Source organism: Protopterus annectens, chromosome 4.part1 (genome assembly GCF_019279795.1).
Source record: "Protopterus annectens isolate FY-2018-M chromosome 4.part1, PAN1.0, whole genome shotgun sequence".
NCBI lineage: Eukaryota > Metazoa > Chordata > Ceratodontiformes > Protopteridae > Protopterus > Protopterus annectens.
The window spans coordinates 362,313,198-362,336,595 of record NC_056734.1 but is presented as its reverse complement, the minus strand read 5'-3'; the positions used below and the strand labels follow the sequence as shown (position 1 = coordinate 362,336,595).

The 23,398-nt window shown below is 40.4% G+C and overlaps 1 protein-coding gene across 2 annotated transcripts in view; it reads left to right on the top strand.

The window, feature by feature from the left end:
• The window catches only part of FXR1 (FMR1 autosomal homolog 1), a 1,545,230-nt gene that overhangs the window by 111,717 nt on the left and 1,410,115 nt on the right, over positions 1–23,398 (top strand). For both annotated transcript variants that reach the window (XM_044070180.1, XM_044070179.1), the window contains exon 2: positions 17,146–17,198. In XM_044070180.1, the coding sequence (XP_043926115.1) occupies positions 17,146–17,198 (53 nt within the window). The remainder of the gene's footprint in view (positions 1–17,145; positions 17,199–23,398) is intronic.

Genomic DNA, 23,398 nt, shown 5'->3' with positions numbered 1-23,398 from the left:
TACTTGTTATGATTAATCTTTTGTTTTTTTTTTTTAGGTTCAAATGTTTTCCAAGTGTTGTTCTCAGCATTTCTTTTAAGACTAGGACTGGCCCACTCCATTTAATCTACCTTTTCCAGTATGTTATTAGATTTTATATAAGTTATTGCATTGTCTAGGTCGTCAAAAATTTTAAAACCATCTTGATAAAATATTTTCAGTTTTGCAGGAAAAAGCAAATGGGTTTTTATTTTATTCTTTTTTAGTTCTCTGATTAAAGGCAAGAAAATTTTCCTTTTTGATAATAGTGAAGAAGAATAGTCATTATCAAAGCGGATAATATTGTCCTTCAGTTTGATTGGGGATTTTGCCCACGCAGTCTTTAGTACCATTTCCTTATCATGGGCTGATAGGAACTTTACAATAGCAGATTTAGTATAATTACTCTTGGTGTTTTTAGATGTCACCATTGATCTATGGGCTCTTTCAATACCATATGAAAGAGCCTCCGGCAGTTCAAGTACTTCAGGCAACCAGGAAGATAAACGTTTTTCCATATTATTTCCCTCTATGTTGATAGTTGTCTCTTGATGAGAATATTTAGTGAAGCTCATCCTGTTCTTTTACTGTAGTACTTCCAAGGGTAACTTTGACAGGAAAACTTAAAATCTACTTAAAATTTGTTATATACTACCCTAATATATATTTTAAAGAATTAATTAAAATAAAAAAAATATTATTAGGGAAGTTTATATCAATATTTCCTGTCAATAAAGTTCTGTAAAGGCAGTGCTGATAAGAAAAGCTGCTACTCTGTGCTCATCTTGGCCACGCCCCGAATTCCTGGTATTTTTGAAATCCCGAAGGTGCATAAGTCTGTGAATAACTCACCACTTCAAACCTCCAGAGGCAACAGTAGGTCTAAGACAAAGCCTTTGGCTAATTATGTTGGTTACAGACTTAAATCTTTCTCTCTGGACAAACCCTACATTCTCAAGGATTCCTGGTATTTTTTAGAAGTACTTTGCTCAGTACCCTATGATGATGGGGTCATTTTGGTTACTGTTGACATAAAAGACTTGTACTCAGTCATTCCTCATGGGGAGGGTATGGAGTTATTCCATTATACTATGGACAAAGTGACCCAGTTGCCTAATAATGATGTTTTACTGTTATTGCAATGCATGGAATTAGTTCTTACTAATAACTTTGTCTACTTTGATGGCAAGTACTTTAAACAGCATAAGGGGTTGCCATGGGTGCAGCTTCTGCCCCCATCTTTGCAAACATAGTGTTGTGGTCTTGGGAAACAACCAGTGTTCAACTCCTCCTATAATGCCTATTTAAAATTGTATTTGAGGTATTTGGATGATATTTTTATTTTGTTGAATGGTGGCGTTGAATTATTGGACATGTTTATTCAATTCTTGCATGGTACTACGGATAATTTGGAAGAAGTAGTAGTAGTCACATTTGGAAAGAAGTGAGCATGTTGTTCTTCTTTCGGCTTTTCCTGGTTAGGGGTCACCACAGCAGAACTCCGGTTCACTAATGATTGGCAGTAGATTTTTACGGTGCCGAGGTGCCAGCCCAATGCCCAACCTTCAACGAAGGCACACCCATTAATGCATGTCTTTCGAACGCCTTTCGACCGCGGGGAGGACATGCAGACTCCACACAGAAGGCACTCCAGCCGAGAATCGAACAGGAGAACCTCTTGCTGTGAGGCGACAATGCTACCACTGCAAATAGTGTTTTTCAGGATGTATATTCAGCAGAACGTCAGGGACAAAGTAAATTAGGAGTTGGTATACTAATTGCTAGAGGGGCTCTGATATTGATAGAAGAGGGGAAAAAAGATGATAATGGTAGATTTGTGGTAGTAAGGGGCTATTAAAAAGGGAGGAGGATTATGCTGGCATGTATTTATATTCCGCTAAAAACTGCTGTTATGAAAAATTTGGGGAGAAATAATCAACTTTCAGCAGGGATACTACTTTAGGTGGGGACTGGAACTTTATTTGCACTAGTGAGGATGTATCAAAGGGACCTGAAAGGGAAACTGTAACAAGAAAAGGTAGATATTTGAAAAAAATGAAAATATTTCATATGAAGATGTAAATTCAGTAGTAGAAAAAAAATGATCGACTATACATACTATTCCCCATGGTACAATAACTGGACTAGACTGGATAGACATTGTTTCATAGGAACATGTGCATTTAATTGACATTTTTGACACGCATCCAACTATTTCTGATTGTGCACCAAAGAAAACCAAGGTAAAAATGCAGGGTAATGCAGTACAAATGACACATCTGTGTTTTCCCACCCACCTGTTAAAAACAGAGGACTTTAAGAAATGGGGAACAAAAGCTATTTAGGTTTTGTTAGCGAAGATAGAAATATATTAAAGTTATAGCCAGTGACTGGGATAACATGAAAATGGAGTTTAAAAACAGGATAGAAGTAGAAGTGAGAGATGGTTAAAGTATTGCAGAATAAGGGGAATCTCACAGAAGTGAAGTGCTGAGTGCTAAAAAGAAAATAAGTGTATATCTGAATAATAAGCAGAGTTTAGAAAGATTGCTGTTAAGTAACAATTTTTTGATAATTCCAGAGCACAAAATCTTTTAGCATGTTGACTTGGGCAACAGAAAGTACAAAGAGTTGTTGCCAAATTTAGTGAGCCAATAAGAATAATAATCAGAGATCCTTTAGAAGTATTAGTGATATTTCAGAAGTATTATAAACATTAGTATAAAGTAGAGAATGTGGAATTCAAGAAAGAGCACAAATGGAAAAATTTGTGAAAGACTTAATTATTTCTAGTTTAGAAGTAGATGAGGCTGAACAACTAACAGTTAAGCTAGGAGGAGATGAGTTAAAATGGTGATGTATACTCCGCCTTCAGAAAAATCTCCAGGAACAGGTGCTATTCCTTTGGAAGTTTGGAAGCTAGATGGGAAGAAAGTGCTAAAGGTCTGGAAAATTTTGTTTAACATATTTCAAAAGGAGGGGACTCATCAACATCTTGGAAAAAAGCTGTGGTGGTTGTATTACTTAAAGATGGTAATGACCCATCAGACCCAACTTCATATAGACCCATTTCTGTTTTATATTCGGATTTATAAAAGTGTTTGTCTGTAATAGATAAAAGAATGGCAAAAGTGTTAAAATACTGATAGATATGTATGACTGTTTTGTGTAGGGAAGACAAACATTTGACAACATTAACAAAACAATACAAATAAAAACCAGGCTAAAATAGTGGGAAGTTTACTTGCTGTGTTCAATTCAAGTCAGTCACAAAAGGTAACCAAATGTTCCACAAAAAGAAACGAAGCTGTAACCTACAAACCGCTTTACTTTGCAAACTCTTAATCCAATAAAAAAAGAGTCAAAATCACCATTGAGTGTTCATTCGAACCTACTCATCCACTGGGCAGTAGCTTGTAGAAAAAACACGCAGCCAGCATGCAAAAATAAATCCAAGCGTCCAGTAGAAACCACGTTTATTAAAATAATTAGAACACAGGGCTAGCGCTTTCAACGAATCTTCATCAGGCCACTAACAAACAAACATACTGACATCCCTTTTATAGCAAAATGCTAGTCAACTACTGATGTCACATCCTGTTTGGACATACTGAAGTCAACTCTGATGTCACATCCTGTTATACATAAATGACATCACTTTTGTAGTAATACACTACAAGCAACTCTGATGCCACATCCTACTTAATGTAAAATCTTATAAAATGTTTTAAATTATTTAAAATGTTAAAAATATATATGCAGACATTTTGTAAACAGTGTACAATAAAAATGTTCTAAAATAACATTTCACCCTACTTTAACTGCTGCTGCATGTAACATTCAAAATGTTTTAAAATAATTTAAATATCTATGTAACCATCTCATAGACAGTATGCAGCAAATAAGGTGTTTCACAATTACATACTATCTTCCTATAAATACTGCACTTATATGCACACTAGTAACAAAAATGGCACGCATGTTTAGTATTTAATAATAAATTATATAATCCCATTTGAAATACTTGTATGTATAAATACATGTTTAAAATAGGGATCAAATTAATAAAGATATTAATATCTACACATGAGCTATTTAGCATAATTATAACTGTACAGAAATGATCATTCAAAACACTGCATCTAAAATTTGTACAGCGTGTGCTTCTAAATATCATAATATCTGTAACAGCATAAATCATTCAAAACAGATATGTGCACACGCAAAGATGTTGATAACGGCTGATATTATAAACAAAAATATATGAGACTAAATGTGCAAAATCAGGTGAAATATGTGTGATGGATGAGAGAGGAATACATGGTATATCAGCATCTTTCATAGCAATTGGCCCCTAAAAAGCCTGCAGACTAAAATACAGAGACAACGATGGAGACAGAAATGGAAAAATGTGAGGTATGAAAATGTTATAAATATAAAAGTAAAACCAGCCAGAAGTTAATGAAGGGTGGCAAAGGGGTGAAAAGCTTCAATGAAGTTTCCTAGCTTTAAGTATAGGTTTGATGGAGACTCTGTCATTGAGGCCTGGGTACAAATCAGCCCTAAGCCTGATGATCCATTTGGCCTCTATCTGTTCCGTGGTGTTAAAAATATCTCCTCTTCTACGAGATAGAACATTGTTTTGAATTACTTGAAACAAAAAGCTATGTTGGGTAGATGTATTAATTACATGCCTAGACAGAGCATTTGAAGAACATCTAACTTTGGTTTTATTATAAGTGTTCCCTAATACGGTCTTTAAACTTTCTGTCCATCTTCCCTACATAAAACGCAGGGCAGTGTACACAGGTAGCCAGGTACACCACATGGCAGGTCTCACAAGTGGCAGAAACTGTGAAATGAAATTCTTGTCCTGTAATAGGATGATTGAATTTATCAGTTTCTTTAATGAATTTGCAATAATTGCATTTTTGGCACTTTTTAGTCATTTTATGATTACTGGTTGTATTTATGTCAAACCTATTCGGACCACATAACATTCTGTGTAAATTCAACTTATTTTTATATGTAAATTTTGGTTCTTGGCTCAATATCTCAGAAATAACTGGATCTGTTAGCAAGATGTCCCAATGTTTTCGATATATGCTTTCAATACTATTTACATCTTGTGTAAAATGTATCGGTATTCTGATAACTCCACTGCTAGTTTTGGTGATGCTACTATCATCTGCTTACTAGAGAAGTAGGGAAAAGCCCTGCCTTCTCTCAATTCACCTATGGTACCTAAAGAAGCATCAACCTCTGTTACCGTGTAAGACCTGTCTATAAATTTATTCCTCAAGTCTTCTATGCCTGTTTTAAAGCATGAGTCTTCAGAAAACAGCCTAGATACCCTCATGGCTTGACTTTTGACGATGTTACCAAAGACATGCTTAGGATGCATGCTGCTTCGATGGAGAAAGTTATTTCTATAGCAATCCTTCAAAAACTCCAGTGTTAAGTATACCATTTGGTAATTGTTCAACATATACGTCTAAATAGGGTATGACATCTTTGGAATTAACCATGGAAAATCTTAAAAAACTGGTGTCTTGATTTATTTTATCATAGAAAGACCTCAATTGTTCTTCATCACCTTTCCAAATAAGGAATAGGTCATCTACAAACCTAGTGTAGAAAGAAACATTCTGACAAAATTCCTCCATCTGAAATAGAGAAGAAACTTCCCAGTAAGCCATAACCAGGTTGGCGTAGCTATTGGCACAAGAAGTGCCCATAGCTACGCCATCCCTCTGAAGATATACTTGACCATTAAACAAGAAAATATTATTTGTTAATACAATTTCCATCAATTCCGTGATAACTTCTATCCTTCCTTCGGAGAATGTGCCATCTCTAGTAAGAATCCTACTTATGCTATTGAGTCCCTCATGAGTAGGAATAACAGTAAAAAGAGAGTTGACATCAAGTGTCACAAACAATTTATGCTGGAAACCATCACTCACCGAGGTGTTCTCATACAGTTTAATTAGGAATTGTTTAGTATCTTTCAGTATGTGTGTGTACTTGTCCACTATGGGTCTTAATAAGGACTCTAAATAGATGGAAATCGGCTCGGTGATCCAGCCCTTCCCTGCAACAATTGGCCTCATAGGTGGATCCAAGCCATTTTTGTGAATCTTGGGTATTCCCTGTATAATGGGTATCATTGGATGTTCCACTACAAGGTATGTGAATAATTCTTGATTAATCTTACCCTCATTCAACATAACATTTAATCTACTAGAAACATCTGATATGATCCTATTCACTCTACTATCATTGATTTTCAAATAAAAGACAGAATCATCCAGCATATTGCACATTTTATCAATATAAAACTCCATATCCATGATAACTACAGGACCACCTTTATCGGCTGGTCTTATCATAATGGTCCTATCATCTTTCAGGCCATTAAGTGCTTTCCTTTGTACTGGTTTTAGATTGCCAAACCATCTCTTTTTTCTATTATTTGCATCATTTTCATATAATCCTTGCTCAACCAGTTTCGAATAAGCCTCGATAAGTGGGTGGTTGCATGGAGTGTAAGTACTTGGTTTTCTAAACGGATGGGGTAAACTAGTGCTGTTACGAAAATCAACCTTGATTTGGAGGTTCCGTATAAACATTTTCAAATCAATAATGCTATTTGTGATATCACTTGTACTAGAGGGAATAAATGTTAGACCCTTCTCCAAGACATACTTTTCTTCTTCCGTTAAAAGCTTACTTGATATGTTCCACACTATTGATTCTTGGTCCCTTGCCAAATCTTTTTTAGTGTAGGACCAGCCTGTACTGGTCCTGCTGGTCTCTTTTTCTGCCTTCCCCTGCTCATAGACCGTTCCCTTGCCCCCCCACCCCCTCTCCATTGATTGGCGATGGGGAAAGGGACTGATTCAGTACTCATACTATTGAATCTAGTTTTGGCGTCCATGCCTAGGCTAATTTTATGTACTGTTTTCAGATTTTTATTCGTAATCTTATTAACATTATCGTCCTCATTCTCTATATGCTCACATATATCTATCCTTGTATTGGCATCTTCAAATACAGATATATTGTGAACATTACCAGCGGGGGAAGAGCATGTATCATTAGTACCATCCTGGTGTATTATTGCTGTGGTAACAATGGTATTTTTCTTACCCCCTGTCTGTTTATCTATGACAATAACATTAGAACCATCAGCATTGGTATCTGGCCCATCTCTGGCCAGACCAATATTGGTATTGTCTTTCATTTCATTTTGAAGGCGTGTGTTCTTCCATCCCTTGGCTCCATTCTCCACTCTGGGCCAAGTAAAGACATGGCCTTTTAAAATCGTCTATGTCCCTTCTAAGTTTATCACGTTTTTGCTGTAACAGTTTTTTCTCATAAATGAAAACGCTGTCTAACATTTTGTCAATAGATGCTTCTACCACTGGTCTAGGGTACATGGTAGATAAGCTCTGCTGTTGCTTCTGTAGTTTCTCCCTCAATGATGTTTCATGAGGTAAGAAGTAATTGTTCATTAGCTCCATGTACTTCAGGCTAGTATCTAAGTTTAACTGTTGCCATGAATATAACAAGTCTTTATACACAGTACCTGTAGTTGGCATCTTCAGGATCCTTAAACCCCTTGGAACGATTTTGCGAGTAATGCTTCGAAGTGTTGCCTCTGCAACTGGAGGCGTTTCAGTTTAAGGAAATCTCCTTCCATTTCTTGTACTAGAGTTTCAAGCCCTCTATAGTCTTCTTTGCAACTCTGTTCATCATATGTCTCAGCCAATGGACTGAAAGATAACAGTGGATTAATGTCACTTGTAACAGCATCTTCAAATCTGCTCTTAATATTAGATGTACCTGACTTGGTACTTCTAAGCATATCAGGATTGTAGGGTAGTTCAACTGTTGAATTTTGACTGCTTCCCTCAGCCATGAGTGCGTGAGCAAAAAATAAGTCACGTAGTTTAAAAACAAAGAATAATGCTCACTACACTCTGTTCGCCTGATAATAAACAAGACTTATAAAATACAACAAAAAAAAACAGGCTAAAATAGTGGGAAGTATACTTGCTGTGTTCAATTCAAGTCAGTCACAAAAGGTAACCAAATGTTCCACAAAGAACGAAGCTGTAACCTACAAACCGCTTTACTTTGCGAACTCTTAATCCAATAAAAAAGAGTCAAAATCACCATAGAGTGTTCATTCGAACCTACTCATCCACTGGGCAATAGCTTGTAGAAAAAACACGCAGCCAGCATGTAAAAATAAATCCAAGCGTCCAGTAGAAACCACGTTTATTAAAATAATTAGAACACAGGGCTAGCGCTTTCAACGAATCTTCATCAGGCCACTAACAAACAAACATACTGACATCCCTTTTATAGCAAAATGCTAGAGTCAACTACTGATGTCACATCCTGTTATACATAAAATATTTAAAGTGACATCACTTTTGTAGTAATACACTACAAGCAACTCTGATGCCACATCCTACTAAATGTAAAATCTTATAAAATGTTTTAAATTATTTAAAATGTTAAAAATATATATGCAGACATTTTGTAAACAGTGTACAATAAAAATGTTCTAAAATAACATTTCACCCTACTTTAACTGCTGCTGCATGTAACATTCAAAATGTTTTAAAATAATTTAAATATCTATGTAACCATCTCATAGACAGTATGCAGCAAATAAGGTGTTTCACAATTACATACTATCTTCCTATAAATACTGCACTTATATGCACACTAGTAACAAAAATGGCATTATATCGCTTATTATTAAATACTAAACATGCATGCCATTTTTGTTACTAGTGTGCATATAAGTGCAGTATTTATAGGAAGATAGTATGTAATTGTGAAAAACCTTATTTGCTGCATACTGTCTATGAGATGGTTACATAGATATTTAAATTATTTTAAAACATTTTGAATGTTACATGCAGCAGCAGTTAAAGTAGGGTGAAATGTTGTTTTAGAACATTTTTATTGTACACTGTTTACAAAATGTCTGCATATATATTTTTAACATTTTAAATAATTTAAAACATTTTATAAGATTTTACATTTAGTAGGATGTGGCATCAGAGTTGCTTGTAGTGTATTACTACAAAAGTGATGTCACTTTAAATATTTTATGTATAACAGGATGTGACATCAGAGTTGACTTCAGTATGTCCAAACAGGATGCGACATCAGTAGTTGACTCTAGCATTTTGCTATAAAAGGGATGTCAGTATGTTTGTTTGTTAGTGGCCTGATGAAGATTCGTTGAAAGCGCTAGCCCTGTGTTCTAATTATTTTAATAAACGTGGTTTCTACTGGACGCTTGGATTTATTTTTACATGCTGGCTGCGTGTTTTTTCTACAAGCTATTGCCCAGTGGATGAGTAGGTTCGAATGAACACTCTATGGTGATTTTGACTCTTTTTTTTATTGGATTAAGAGTTCGCAAAGTAAAGCGGTTTGTAGGTTACAGCTTCGTTTCTTTTTGTGGAACATTTGGTTACCTTTTGTGACTGACTTGAACACAGCAAGTATACTTCCCACTATTTTAGCCTGGTTTTTTGTTGTATTTTATAAGTCTTGTTTATTATCAGGCGAACAGAGTGTAGTGAGCATTATTCTTTGTTTTTAAATTAACAAAACAATGATGATCCAAAGGGAAGCAGAATGTAAGAAAACACTGCTGTTGTTAGTGGCTCTTGATGCAGAGAAAGCATTTGACAGAGTAAGATGGGATTTTATGAGTAGGACAATGGAAGCATTTGCAAACTGAAGTAGTTTACTTCATTTGATCTTCAGCCTGTGGGAATATGGATCTGTATCGGATCGAAGCCGGCAACTTTGCTAGCATCAGCTCCTAGCTCCAAACTCCTCCCCTTACCCATAATACACCACCACTGCCTTCCTTCCCCAGATCTCATTTGCCGCGAATAGCTTTGCATTGTGATCTCTTGAGCTCCAACTTTTCAAGTGGGTAAAAACCTTTAAAACTATTTCTTTTCTTTACAAAATTGTTAGGTAACCCGCGGTGGTGGTGCTGCAGTAGCGTTGTCGCCTCACAGTAAGATGCTGTCCAGTTTGATTCTCAGCTAGAGCGTCTTCTGCGTGGAGACATGCGTGAATGGGCATACCTTCGTTGAAGGTTGTGCGTCAGGTCTGGTAACTCGGCACATAAAAATCAACTACCAATCATTAGCGGACCGGAGTTCCGCTATGGCGACCCCTAACCGGGAAAAGCTGAAAGACGCAAACAAACAAACAAAATTGTTAGGTAGTGATAGAAAATGTTCCCCTTTCTCCTCCTCTTGCTTTTTGCATCGAGTAGTAGTGTTTTAGGATAGTTAGCTTAGTTTCTATAGTTGTGTGGATTTTTTGCTTCCCCTCCCCCCTGTGTTTCTTGTGTGAGTGTGGTGAGTGGGTGTTGTCAGAGAGAAGGGAATAACCTTTTTTCTTAAATCAATCTTTCTCTTTCTTCTGATAGAATGGCTGACGGGCCCATTTTCGAGAGATGCACTGAGTGTGGCCATAAATTATCCCCTGCGGATGGCCACACTCTGTGTGTTTTGTGCTTGGGGGTGGCCCATTTGAGTGTTGACTGCCATATATGTGTGGGGTTTAACCCCCATGCCATAAAGGATAGGAAGTCCAAGTTTGCCCTAAAAGGCCACCTTCTCCCTTCTGAGACTGCTACCTCATCATCGGCTTTGGTCACAGTGGCTGCTGTGGCCACCTCTCCTTCCTCTTTTCCCCTGGCTTCTCCTCCCTCCCAGGCTGGGACTCAACCTCCTGTGCTTAAAGCCTGGGGAAACGGAGCGGAAAAGGGGCAGAGAGAGGGAGAGAGAGTCGAAGGTGAGGGAAAAGTGAAATAGGTCTCTGAACCTCCCTACACCCATAAAAACATTACGCATCTGTGACTCCCTTCAGCTCCGATCTCAGAGGTTCTCCCCAGAGCCAAAGGAGACGCATTCAGCTTCTAGGGCCTCGGTGCCCCGACCCGCCAGGTCAGAGTCCATGGCCTCGTCGAGGTCCACCCAGTCTTTGTCGGAGATTGATCTGGATAAAATGATGAGGAGGTTTATCCATACACGGATCCAGATGGGGGTCTTGCCAGCCCCCCCACTCTCGGGAGTGGGGAGCGCGCTTCTTTTTTTCCAGCCGATATCTCCTATTCCGATCCGACTTTCGGGTTCAGAGTATTCGGATCCAAGGTTGGCTTTGGTCAGGGGGTCAGCACTGACTGTACCTGCTTCCTTGACACCGACAGTTGCTTGGAGAGTTTTGGATCTGACCAGCTTGGATCCGAGCCGCTCTGAGTCGAAGACTGGGTGTCGGATCTGAGAGAGTGGAACCTTTTCCATTGGCTCCGACTTTGTTGGGCCAGGTTCCCTCCCTCAGAGCTCCATTTACCTCGAGCCCAGCTCCAATTCTCGAGTCGGTCCCGGGGAGACAGACCTCCTTATTGTTTTCTCAGGAGGTTCGCTCTCCTTCGGCATTCGATGTGTTAAAAAGGGTCCTCTCCATCGGATCGAGACCCCTGACCACCCCTTCGGACTCCTCCCAGACCCACTTGGCTCTGTCGACAGTCCCCATCATTTTGCCAGAGGGACAGCCTATGCTCGAAGAACAAATGGCTTGCGAGCAATCCCCAGAGAGCCCCACCAGGGGATGTGCATCACAAGCATACGTGTAAGAGGATGCACTTGGATTCCCCTGAGTCCCTCACCGAGGACATGGACTTAGATGATAGAGAGGGTTACCCCAAGGTCACCTCCCGAGGATGTCTCCTTTGGAGACATCATGGAGATCCTGCGCCAGCGGGGAGGTTGGTCTGTCCCCAAACACTCTTCTGAGCCTGTTTTCCTGGAGGCTTTCAGCACAGGCCCATCTACTTCCTGGGTGTCCCCTCCTGTGGATCCTTTGGTGGATTTGGTCACCTCGCAGGCATGGAAGGAACCGGACACCGTGGAACCCATACCAAAGCGACCTGATAAGATCCTTAGTTCCCCCATAGATAGACCTTCTTGGAACAAAGGCTCCCCCGTGGACGCCATGGTGGTAGCAGCGGCCACTAAGAAGGAACTTGGCCAGGAGAGTTCCTTGGTCCATCCTCCTGACAGAGTCACGGATGATGGACCGCGTAGGGAAGCTGGTGTACGCTTCAGCTACCTTCTCGATTAGGGTGCTGAATTACCTGGCCCATCTCACTAGACTCCAACACGACCTAGTCGAGGAGCTGGAGAAGTCTCCCCCTAGTCCATGTCGCAGGAGGGCAAGGCTTTGTTCTCTGCAAGGATGGCCACTCTAAAAGCAGTATCGAACCCGTCCATGCGACTCCTCTCCCATGCAACGGAAGGAGCTGCTAGGATGGCTGTGTCCGGCATGTACATGAGGCATAATGCCTGGCTCAGGTTGTGTCTTTTCGGAACCCTTCAAGGTGTCGTTTACCAATGCCCCTATGACGGCTCTGCTCTCTTCGGTACAACCTTCAAGGATACTTTGGTCCAGAGTGAGAAGGACGGGAAGACACTGCTTCTCTAACCCTCAAAGGTCCTTTTCCCGGAACCAGAGAGGGAAAAAGAAGATGTGGTTCCGGAAGTCACAGTATTCCCGGGATACTCAGGGCTCTTCTTCCCCCGGAGCCAGAGGGGGACAGAATGGATGCCGGCCCAGAGGCAGAGGGGGTCCGTGGAACTTCGGGTCTCTGACAGACCTGGGCAGCAACCCTGAGGGGTTGCCCGACTGCTCCACTCTGGAGGCAGTCGGGGGATGATTGTTCTTGCACCCAGCGGCATGGGAGTCCATTACAGTGGACCGCTGGATGATTGAAATCATATCCAGAGGATACACTATCCCCTTCGTGAGTTCCCCATACCTCCCAGACACCTCCTGGACGGTCCACCCATGCAAAGGGAGGTAGCAGCACAGGAAATTTCCAAACTGCTAGGAAAACAAGCCATCGAAACCATCCCCCCAGACCAGTCTGGATCGGGCTTCTACTCCAGGTTCTTTTTGGTGCCAAAGAAAATGGGGGACTTAAGGCCCATTCTGGACCTCTATACCCTGAACCTGTCAGTTGCCAAAGAAACGTTCTGGATGGTCACTTTACAGTCCATCATGCCATACCTGCAAGAGAGCGTCTGGATGTGCTCGTTAGTCCTCCAGGATGCTTACTATCACATAAAAATGCACAGAAGCTCCAGAAGGTTCCCCCTCTTCCGGCTAGGAGTCAATCACTACCAATTTTGAGCCCTACCCTTTGGTCTCACCACAGCTCCCAGTGTGTGTACCAAAGTGATGTTTGTAGCAGCTCACCTGAGGCTTCAGGGGATTCAGGTCTATATGTACCTGGACGATTGGTTCCTCACTGCTCCCACCGGGCATTTACTTTCCCAAACCAGGGATTATTTCCTGACACTTGCCCTGCGTTTGGGGATCACAATCAGCACATCCAAATCTCTCCTAGAGCCTGTACAGGTGATGGATTACATTGGTGCCAGGATAGATACTCTGCAGTGCAAAATATTCCTGACCTCGGAGGGAGTTCAAAGCCTGAGGACGGATGTTTCCCTGATCTACCGTTCTCCTCTTCCAATGGCGGAATTGTTGTTGAGGGCAGTAGGCTCAATGGCGGCGACCATAACTCTTCTCCCATGTGCCTGGTTGCACATAAGGATTTTACAGTGGACTCTAGCTGTACAATGGTCCTTGTTATAACTGCCGTTGACTTATCCAATTCAACTCAGTTAAGTCTGTCGATTGTCCCTCGTATGGTGGATGAGCTCTCTGGACATTTTGGAGGCATGACCCTTTGTTCCAGCCCCGGCCCAAACCACAGTGACCACGGATGCCTCCCAACTCTGGTGGGGGGGCATTGTTTGGGCAGGACAGTCAAAGGCCTGTGGTCTCCCATAGAGACCAGCTTGCATATAAATGTCCTAGAGATGAGGGCGGTCCTAGCGTTGCAGGCCCTTCATGCCTTTCTTCCTCTGGGCAGGATTGCACTTCAAGTCGGACAACATGCCAGTGGTCTGGTATCTCAACAAAGAGGGAGGGACCAGATCTTACCCCCTTTGTTGCTTGGCTATGAGAGTGTGGGAATAGGCAATCTCCACCTGTCGCTTTCTCATCACAACGCACATTCTGGGACGGTCCATCATCCTAGCGGACAGGCTAAGTCGGACCATTCTGATGCTTTACGAATGGTCTCAGAATCTGTCATTAGCAGAACAGATCTTCAGCGAGTGGGTCAACCTTGCTGTGATCTCTTCGCATCTCCTTCCAGCGTGAAGTGCAGCAAGTTTTTCGCTCTGAACCCTCTGCTGGGGTAGTCCCCCAGAGACGCTGTAGTTCATGCTTGGCCTCCTGGTCTTCTGTATGCTTACCCACCAGTACCTCTCATTCCGAGGTTTCTACAGAAAACTTGTCGTCTGGGGAGCAAAGTGATCTTAATTGCCCCGTTCTGGCCTTGCCAGGTATGGTTTCCCTTCATTTGGTCTCATCATCTGGCTCCATCTTGGATCCCAGATCCCATTCAGGATTTAATTTCACACCCTTTGGGGGGTGCCTCATCCGTATGTGGACAGCCTGAAGCTCACAGCTTGGCTGCTCCACTTCCCGTGATTGCTAGGACTCCTGGACTATCCTCCTCGGTTAGATCTATTTTGGTGGCTGCTCATAAGTCTTCAACCAGAAATAATAACCATACAGAATGTTATATTCATAAAATAGCAGAGAGTATTCAGTGAACTACGCCAGCACAGGAGTGGAGAAAGGAAGTTTTGCCAGTAGGGGTGACTGCAAGTTGGGGTACAGAAAATGGGAAAGATTGAACTGGAATTTATTAGAGAACTGGTAATGGAACCATGGTATTGGGAGCAAGTAAACTAGAGAGGGAAAGGTAATTGAGTTGGATGAGGCCAAGAAGTTTGGACTGCAGGCTAGAGATTGCCTTCCCTACCAGGGATCAGTGTCAGTGTTTAGACAAAGAAAAGGGTATGGGGAGTTAAAGACCTGCTTTGGTTTAGTTTTTAGTTGAATCTAGAGCAGAGGCTGCTGTTAAAAGGGGATAATTAGCAGGGCATATAAAATATTGCTTGATAACTATAAGAATCCTTCAGAAAATTTAGAAAAGATTGGGAAGAGACTGGAAAAGCAATTTAAGAGAGCAATGGGGCGGACATATGTATGGCTCCCAAAAATGCAACAAGTTCAGAAGGTTTGGGATACTTGCAAATGTTTACATAGATTTTTTTTTTTTTTTTGTTACCGTAAGCAGAGTTCAGAGAATGTTTCCTCAGGTAAACAGCCAATGTTGGATGTGTGATAGGGAAGAAAGAGATAGCTGGAACATATGTTTTAGGAATGTAATGAGCTGACAGATTTTAAAAAATCCATACAGCATACCCTTTCAGAAATATTGGGCGAGCAGATAGCTAACTCTAAGGAAATTATTCTTTTGAGCTTGAAGATGGGATCTGAATTGCTTAGACATAGTAAGACCTTATTAAGTTTAATTATTTTGGCTGCCACAAAAGCAGTTACTAAACCAGCTGTATTTAAAATGTTGAATGTTTATAAAACAGATGAAAGAATTGGAAGAAGCACCTTTAGAAAAGAAAGCTGAGTAAATTGCATAGAAATAAGTGGAAATTGTGTGAACAGTACTTGCAGAATAATGTTGAGGAGGAGTGAGGTTTAATGGAAGGCAGGAATTCAGCAATTTATGTGATATTGGATTGATAAGTTACTAGGACAGAAAAGATATGTGATGTTTAATTTATGCAGATGGAAAAAATGTTAGTATGGTTTGTTTTCTGTTAGTATATGCTTGCCTATTTCTTGAGTGATAATTTAATAAAGGTGTTAAAAACAGTGGGTGTGGAGGGGGTTGTAAATACCAGTATGGTTTTGGGTTTCTTTGACCTGTTATATGTAATGATTTTAGGATTTAGAAATGTTGGCCACATTAATGACTGCATTTGGGAAGATGTGGATGGTCTGGGGAAAAAAAGAGAATAAGGAATGGTTGACTTTTCCTCCCAAGTTACCTACTACATAGTCTTTCTTTACTGATCGTGACAAGCATAACTTGAGCATTAAACAATTTTTGAGCTGTCATCATTTTCGTTGTATGAAGTAAGACATGTAGATACTTAAGTTCACATTTGTTCATTTCTGTCTAATGCAGAAGGAAGCACATAATTGTAAATGGGCTGCTGCAGTGAATCAGACGTTAAAAAAACAGTACTCGTAGTACGGATTTAGTGTTTGTAACGTTGAAAGATATTAACATTTGTATCAAATTCCTTATTAAATAGCATGACAGTAACTGTGGCCTAAATTCCATTATTGCAAAACTGAATTCTGTGGTACTTTAGTATCAGGTGACATGCCAAACACTGTAAGCCGAGTTTATATTTTAGTAAGGAATTACACACACACACACACACATATCCTGTGAAATTGCACTGTAAGTGAGTAATTTTTCAAACTTGGGAAGCTTTATGAATAGTATTTAAAAATAAATTCAGGAAGTTTATTGCACAGGAGAATAGATTTATAGATTTTGAGGAATAGTGTTAAAACTTGTACAGAACAATTAGAAGTGGAACATATGGCCATTAAACTTCACCACAGTCCAGAAAGTGACACAATTTCCGTTTGTTAAAGGAGAGGAGTGCCCAGTTTCTCTGATCACAAAACTAGGTTTAGGAGGTGATCCTGACTAAAAGAGCTAGATAGAGAGAGACTGGGAAGCTAGTAGGACCCCATCAGTTGAAATTCTTGTTTTATATGGGTATTGTTCACTAGCTGAAGACTACTGGCCAAGTCTGGATTTAATGAGATAACATAGTAAAGAATGAGAGAGCAGTTACAAAGTAACAGGTAATGAAGTAAGTATGGAAAGTGGAATCTGGAAATCTGTGAGCAGGTAGGTACCTTGCAACTGGTGCATGAAAGCTGCGTTTATGTGCTGTGTTTTCTGGAAGGATGGACTTGCAAAGTAGATAAGTGTGAAGTTCTAGATTTCACATGACACACAAGGAAGAGTCTTTGTTTTTGTTGTTTATATTTTACGTTTTGATTATGTTGTATTACAGTGTGGAATTGTTTTTTCATTTTTAGGGGTTTGTGAAAGATGTTCACGAGGATTCACTCACAGTTGTTTTTGAAAACAAGTAAGTATTTTTAACAACTGTTTTTTTTGCAGTAGAGTAATAGGTTTCCATAAAAAGACAATTGACATGTCTGCATCAACTCTGAGGGTGCTTTTTTTCCCACAGGAAATGTGTAATGGTCTTTCCTTGTCCTCTTTCTTCCATCTTTAGCAGTTTATCTCTTTGTAGTTCCGTACCTTTGCACGAGATGTTTGGGCCAGCATAGGTTTTCATGGATGTGCTGTTAGTCTTACCTGTGGTAATTCTTACAAGTTTCAATATTTGCCATTCTTATTTGTTGTTTGGAGTTGACTGACTGAACCATAGACAGTGAAGTTCCTTTTCAGAAATCACCCTGCGGAGGAAAGATCCAGTAGTGAGAGATAAGTGGTGTAATACATGTTTTGCATAATTAACTTCGTCAAAAATAAGCAGAAGAAATGATGATTTATCGAAGTAAAGTCATTCACCAAGCAAAGAAAGTTACAAAATGTGAACAGTTTTGTAAGTGTGTGAAATTAATGTAGTCTTTTCCTTACCCCCTCTCCTTCTTTTCTATGCAACTTTTGCCTTTGACTGCTAACCATCAACCATACTCCTGTAAACCTTAAGGCCATTCATTCGCCACCACTTAAGGAGTCTTCTACATTGAGATGAGGGGGTGACCAGAGGGGAGTTTTTCCAAGTAGCCATAAAAATGCCCTCCACTTACATCGAGTAATGTGACCAATGAGGGCATTTCCATTAAGGCATTAACCCTGACACTGGTGGCTGACATGAGCTCCAGTATCCCCCTTAAGAGGCTTACTGTGCCCATCCTGTGTGTGCGTAGCTGGCTCCACCCACACCCCAGCGATGACTACCATCACCAGATAGGCCACTATTTCCTGCCTCAAGGGAAGGTGAGCCAGTGATACCCTCTCACTCCTATCTACCCTCCCCTATCCAGCTCTTCAAGTACATAAGATTTAATTTGATTTCTGGTTTCTGGGTTGCAGTCAGAGTTGTAGTTCTCTACATTAGAGAGCCAGACTGTCTTTTGTGTATCTTTTCAGAAATAATAAAATTTTTAAATTTCTAGGCTTGGGTTTTTAAATTTCAGTGACTGAAAGTGGGTTGTTTGTTAAATATCACTGTTACCTCCAGAAAGGTCCAGCTATATGCATGTGTATTTGCATGTATGTATGTATGTACACACAGCTGTATGCATGTAGGTGTATTTATTCATACATTATATGCATATGTCTATGTGTGGGCAGTTTGGGAAATTGTGAGCTTTCTTGTGGCATTCCCTTGAGATATGAGAGAAAAATTGGGGAACCTGGCAAAGACCCATGCAGGTAGAGGAAGGAATTGAAGATTTCACACTCAAACCCAAGAGCCAGAGTGGAGAACTGTGCTAACTGCTGTGCTGAAAAACAGTGCACTGTGGCCAGCAGGTGCACATGTCCGCCAATACACCCAGAAAACAGAAAATGGCACCAAACAAAAATAATCATAAGTATGGCTGCATTCTGATGTGCAGTACCACACACTTTAACTGGCTTCCTCAGTACTTAAAAACTCAAAAAATGACTGTAACCCCCTCTGTATAAATGTAGATCATAACTGGCCATGTGATTATAAACAGCACAAACTGGGTGTAGGGGTGATTAACCACAGTAAAGTGATAGCAAAAGATAATTAAAGACATAGCAATAAAAGCTTGCATGCTTTTTAATTCTATGAGTAATAAATGCACAAAGAACAGTTTTTTTAAAACGATATGTGACTCAAATAGAAATACATGAATTTCAAAAGTACTGTAGTAAGCAATTTATAACACAAGTAACTTTCTAGTGACCAACTACTAAAATGAAATAAAAATGTGAGAAACATTTATATTTAGGACTAGAAAACACTAGTGCACTGACAGACTGCAATCTGAATGCCATAAACAATACAAGAAAAAAGAAGCTAAAGCATGTTACAGTAAACAAAGTTACTTTATTCATGAACAGCTAACAGCAAGTTCATGGCAAATAACCCCATCTTGTACTCAACTTGCTGTAAAGTAACAGACATTTTAAATGTAAATAAATTTTCATATTGGTATTGTAAGAAATCTAAAACTTGCTGGATAGACTGCTGGGACAAGAAAACATAGGAATACCGACTGAAATATTTCATATAACCCACATGTATGTATAGTCTCCCAAATTGACAAAACCACTTCTGGTCACATTTTGTTAGCACAATTTGGCACTAAGAGTCTGTAATGAGTTTCAGCCATAGTAGCAGATATCACCAGTTGGTGTCCAACTAATAAAACAGCTGTATTAATTCTAATATTAAAAATATTTTTACTTGAGGTAACCATGTAAAACTGAAGAGTACAGAGGACATTGGAAACTATGAATAGAATTTACCATATGAAGTAAAGTAATCTGCTACAGCAAAAACAATGTTATTTATCAGTTGTTGGAGTAAGTGGCAAAATCTATGGCAAAAGAGCATATTGGGTAACCAAATGGAAGCCCTCGTGTTATGTTGGCTCCATCAGGTGGCCAACGGATAGAAGAGCAGCCAAGGAATTAAAGTATAAACAAGACATTCACAGTTAAATCCCCAAAAAATATTAATACACTGACGGAGCTGGACAGCTAAGGGTAGTAAATACTCAGAATGGACAAGCAATATGAATTAAAAAAATGTCAAAACATGAACAGTTCTTCAGCCATATTTATGGTAGACCAGAAATTTGAATGTTTTTTTTTTGTACTTGTAATTCATGCTGCTGCTTTACCTGTTGGTTTCCAGATGGTGCCATTTGTTATAAATCTGTTTAGTGTGGAGGAAGTTCAGAACTGTATCTGTTTGGATTGCATGTTATGCTTCTGCTTTGATCCATTCTTCTCATCCACAACACCTTAACTGCTTTTTATTTTCAACATTTATTACTCAGTTTTTTTTCTTTATGAATTAATCGTAAGAAGCATGCAAGCTTTTATTGCTGCATGTTTCATTGTCTTTTGGATAACTTTAGTATGTTTGATAAGCCCTGTACCCACTGTTTGATTTGATATTTGGTATCATGTGACCAGTCATGATCTAACACTAATTTATTCATTATTTAAGCAATAACCGACGTGGTGTGGTATATTGAAGATTTACCAATGGTTGGTGAGGTTTAATCATGAAGGCAAAGCCCAAGTGATTAATTAAAGCCAACCGTGGGTAAATTTCAATATACCACAGCCATGGAGTCTGTTTTTGCTATTGTACAATGACATTATTTAAGAAAAATAATGTGGGGCAGCCACGGTGGTGCAGTGGTTAGCGTTGCCGCCTCACAGCAAGACGTTCTCTGGTTCAATCCTTGGCTGGGGTGCCTTCTTTGCGGAGTCTGCATGTCCTCCCTGTGGTCACGTAGGTTTCCTCCGGGTGCTCCGGTTTCCTCCCACATCCCAAAGACATGCTGTAGGTAGATTGGACACTCTAAATTGGCCCTAGGTGTGAGTGTGTGCGTGTGTGTGCCTTCTGTGGAAGGTTGGCAGCTGGACTGGCAACTCAACACTGTAAAACTCCACTGCCCATCATGAGCGGACAGGTGATCCACTGTGACAACGCCTAACCAATAAAAGCCGAAAGAAGAAGACGACTTTTCTTAAATAATGTCTTTGTATAACAGCGCATTACTGTTCTTCCACTGGTTGTGGTACACTGCTTCCTTGTTTTGATGTACTGAGCATGCGTATGGGACGTGCATCCTACGCATACCCAGTACATCAGTGCTTTGAAACTGAAGCAACGGAGAAAAGAAAGTCTGCGTTGCTCCATTTTTTTCGTTTTTTCTTTATTTGTTAAAAAAAAAAAAAAAAAATGGTTTGAGCACTTTATACCAACGGAAAAAGTTTGGGTGACCGAACCTTTTTCCACTGGTATATTGTGGGATTTACAACGGGCACGCTGGCCGTCAGCGTACATGTTTTGGAATATTAATGGGGGGGTCATTGTATAATTGAGTTTAAATGCACTGAAGAAACCTGTTTGGGTGAAACCCTAGATTGCTGATGTTTTTCGTGTTTCACTGTTGCAGTCATCACATTTGGGTTATCTGCCTGCAGGTAGCCCTCAGCCGGCCTGAATACCAGAGTATTGATTCCTGCGTCTGATGCTGTCTCTTCTTCCATGACGTCAGTTCATCAGGGGTATAAAACATGCAGCTGACGCCATTACATCAGTCTTTCTTGCCGTGCGGTGCCCGAAGCAGAAGCAGTTAGTGCCGGTCGGCCGACTACTGAAATTTTCATTTTCGAGTTTCAAAACCGAAGTTTTCAAAAAAAGAGAAGTACCCCGTTGAGGATCTTTTTTCTTGCTCCAACCAATGTCAGTAAAAGTTAGCAATTGTCTTACCTGTGGAAAGCAAATACCTCATAAAGATTTTCTTTCGTACTGCATTCCTTGCTTAGGCCCAGACCACGATGTCCCTCGCTGTCGGTTTTGTGCCTTGTTCAACCCCCAAACTATTCCTCGTCGGGCTATATTTGCAGCAAATTTTTTTGGTACTTGGTATCAGTACTCCGAAATGGCTTCATTAAGCCATCCGACTACCGATCTTCAGAAAAAACGTAAAGATAAAGACAGAGACAGACCGCGTAGGTCCAAAACTGCAGACGACGCTTCCGTTAAGCTAGTCGCCAGTCCGCCGGTACACAGTGTGGCGCTTTTGCAGCCCCTGATACCCACTAACTCAGATTCGCAGGCCTCTACTGAGACCCATTCGGAGTCCGGTATGCAGCGAGATGCTTCTTCGACTATAGAACCTGTGGATGTCTCTACCGTGGATGGGTCCAGAGCCGCTGTGCAGGCACTGGCTTCTGAGGGTGTATTCAGGCCTACAGACTTGTATTTTAAACTGACACCATCTTCTTCATCCAGGCCTAAAACTCGCACCATGCTTAGAAAACCGACGTCCAAACCGTATGTTCAGGCCCATATGCCTAAAAAACAAATGCTTAGAATGGCTGAAGACCTTATTACCTTACTTAGGTGAAGCCAGCCTTCCCCATCTAAGAGACCTAGAACTGATTTTCCTTCTGATTCTTCTGATCAGGAATCTGATATTTCTGTACCTTCTGATGACCAGGATTTGTCTTTATCTACCTATGAGGATTCTGATGCAGAGGATTCCATTCCCTCTGCTTCCCCTCCAGAAGATTTTTCTTTTGGTGAAGCCTTGCACACTCTTGGGGAGCATTTCCGCTGGGAAAGCCAGGATTACTCTTATTCCAAAAAGAGGCTTAGGGAATTCTTACTCCTTCCTCAACACAGGCCTTTAGCTATCCCTCCTGTTCTGGACATTGTAAATGAAGCTTTCTTGGAATATAGCCTTTCCCCAGACATTTTACCTCCAGCTCCCAGAAAACCTGACCGCTATTACAGAGTACCTGACTCTCACAAGTTCCTCTTCAAGAATCCTACTGCGGATCCAGACACCATTTCCCAAGGACCAAAAGGTATTAAGGCTACTGCTGCCATAAATCCTACCCAGTCTGATACAGATTCTAGAGCCTTCGACAGATGGAGTAAGAAGATATACACTTCTGCTACTTTAGCCATTAGAGCTTTAAATTGCCAGTTTCATATGCTAAAGTACCAGCAGCATATTATGGGACTACTTAAACAGAAAATTATGTTGATTCCTGACTTGCTGAACAGAAAGCATTACAGAATTTAATGCATTCTGCAGAACAAGTTGGTAAACATACTTTGCAATGTGGTTTTGACTCTTTAGAAGCTTCTTGCAGGGCTGCTGTCACTGGGTCTGTACTTATAAGTCATGCTTGGCTTAAGGAACAAAACTTGCCAGATCATGTTAAAGCTAAATTACTGGATGCTCCCTTAAACCAAGACCACCTGTTTGGCAACAAAGCAGAAGAAGTCCTCAAAAGGATGTAGGAAAAAGCCAAATCTATGCAGACTGTTAGATTTCCTACAAGTACAGCCCCCCAGATGTAGTAGGCATTGGCCTTCAAAGAATTAGTCCTTTCCAGTCTCTTCCAGGCCTTCTCAGTCCAAACCCAGGAACAGCAGACCACCTAGGTTACAGTCTCAGGCCTAAGCAGTGGGGGGCTCCCACTTCCAAAGCAGGGAGTAATCAACCTCCCCTTATGGAAAAATGGCACAATGACATAACCTTAATCCTTCCAATCCCTGCTCAACTACCTGATCCCTTAGGA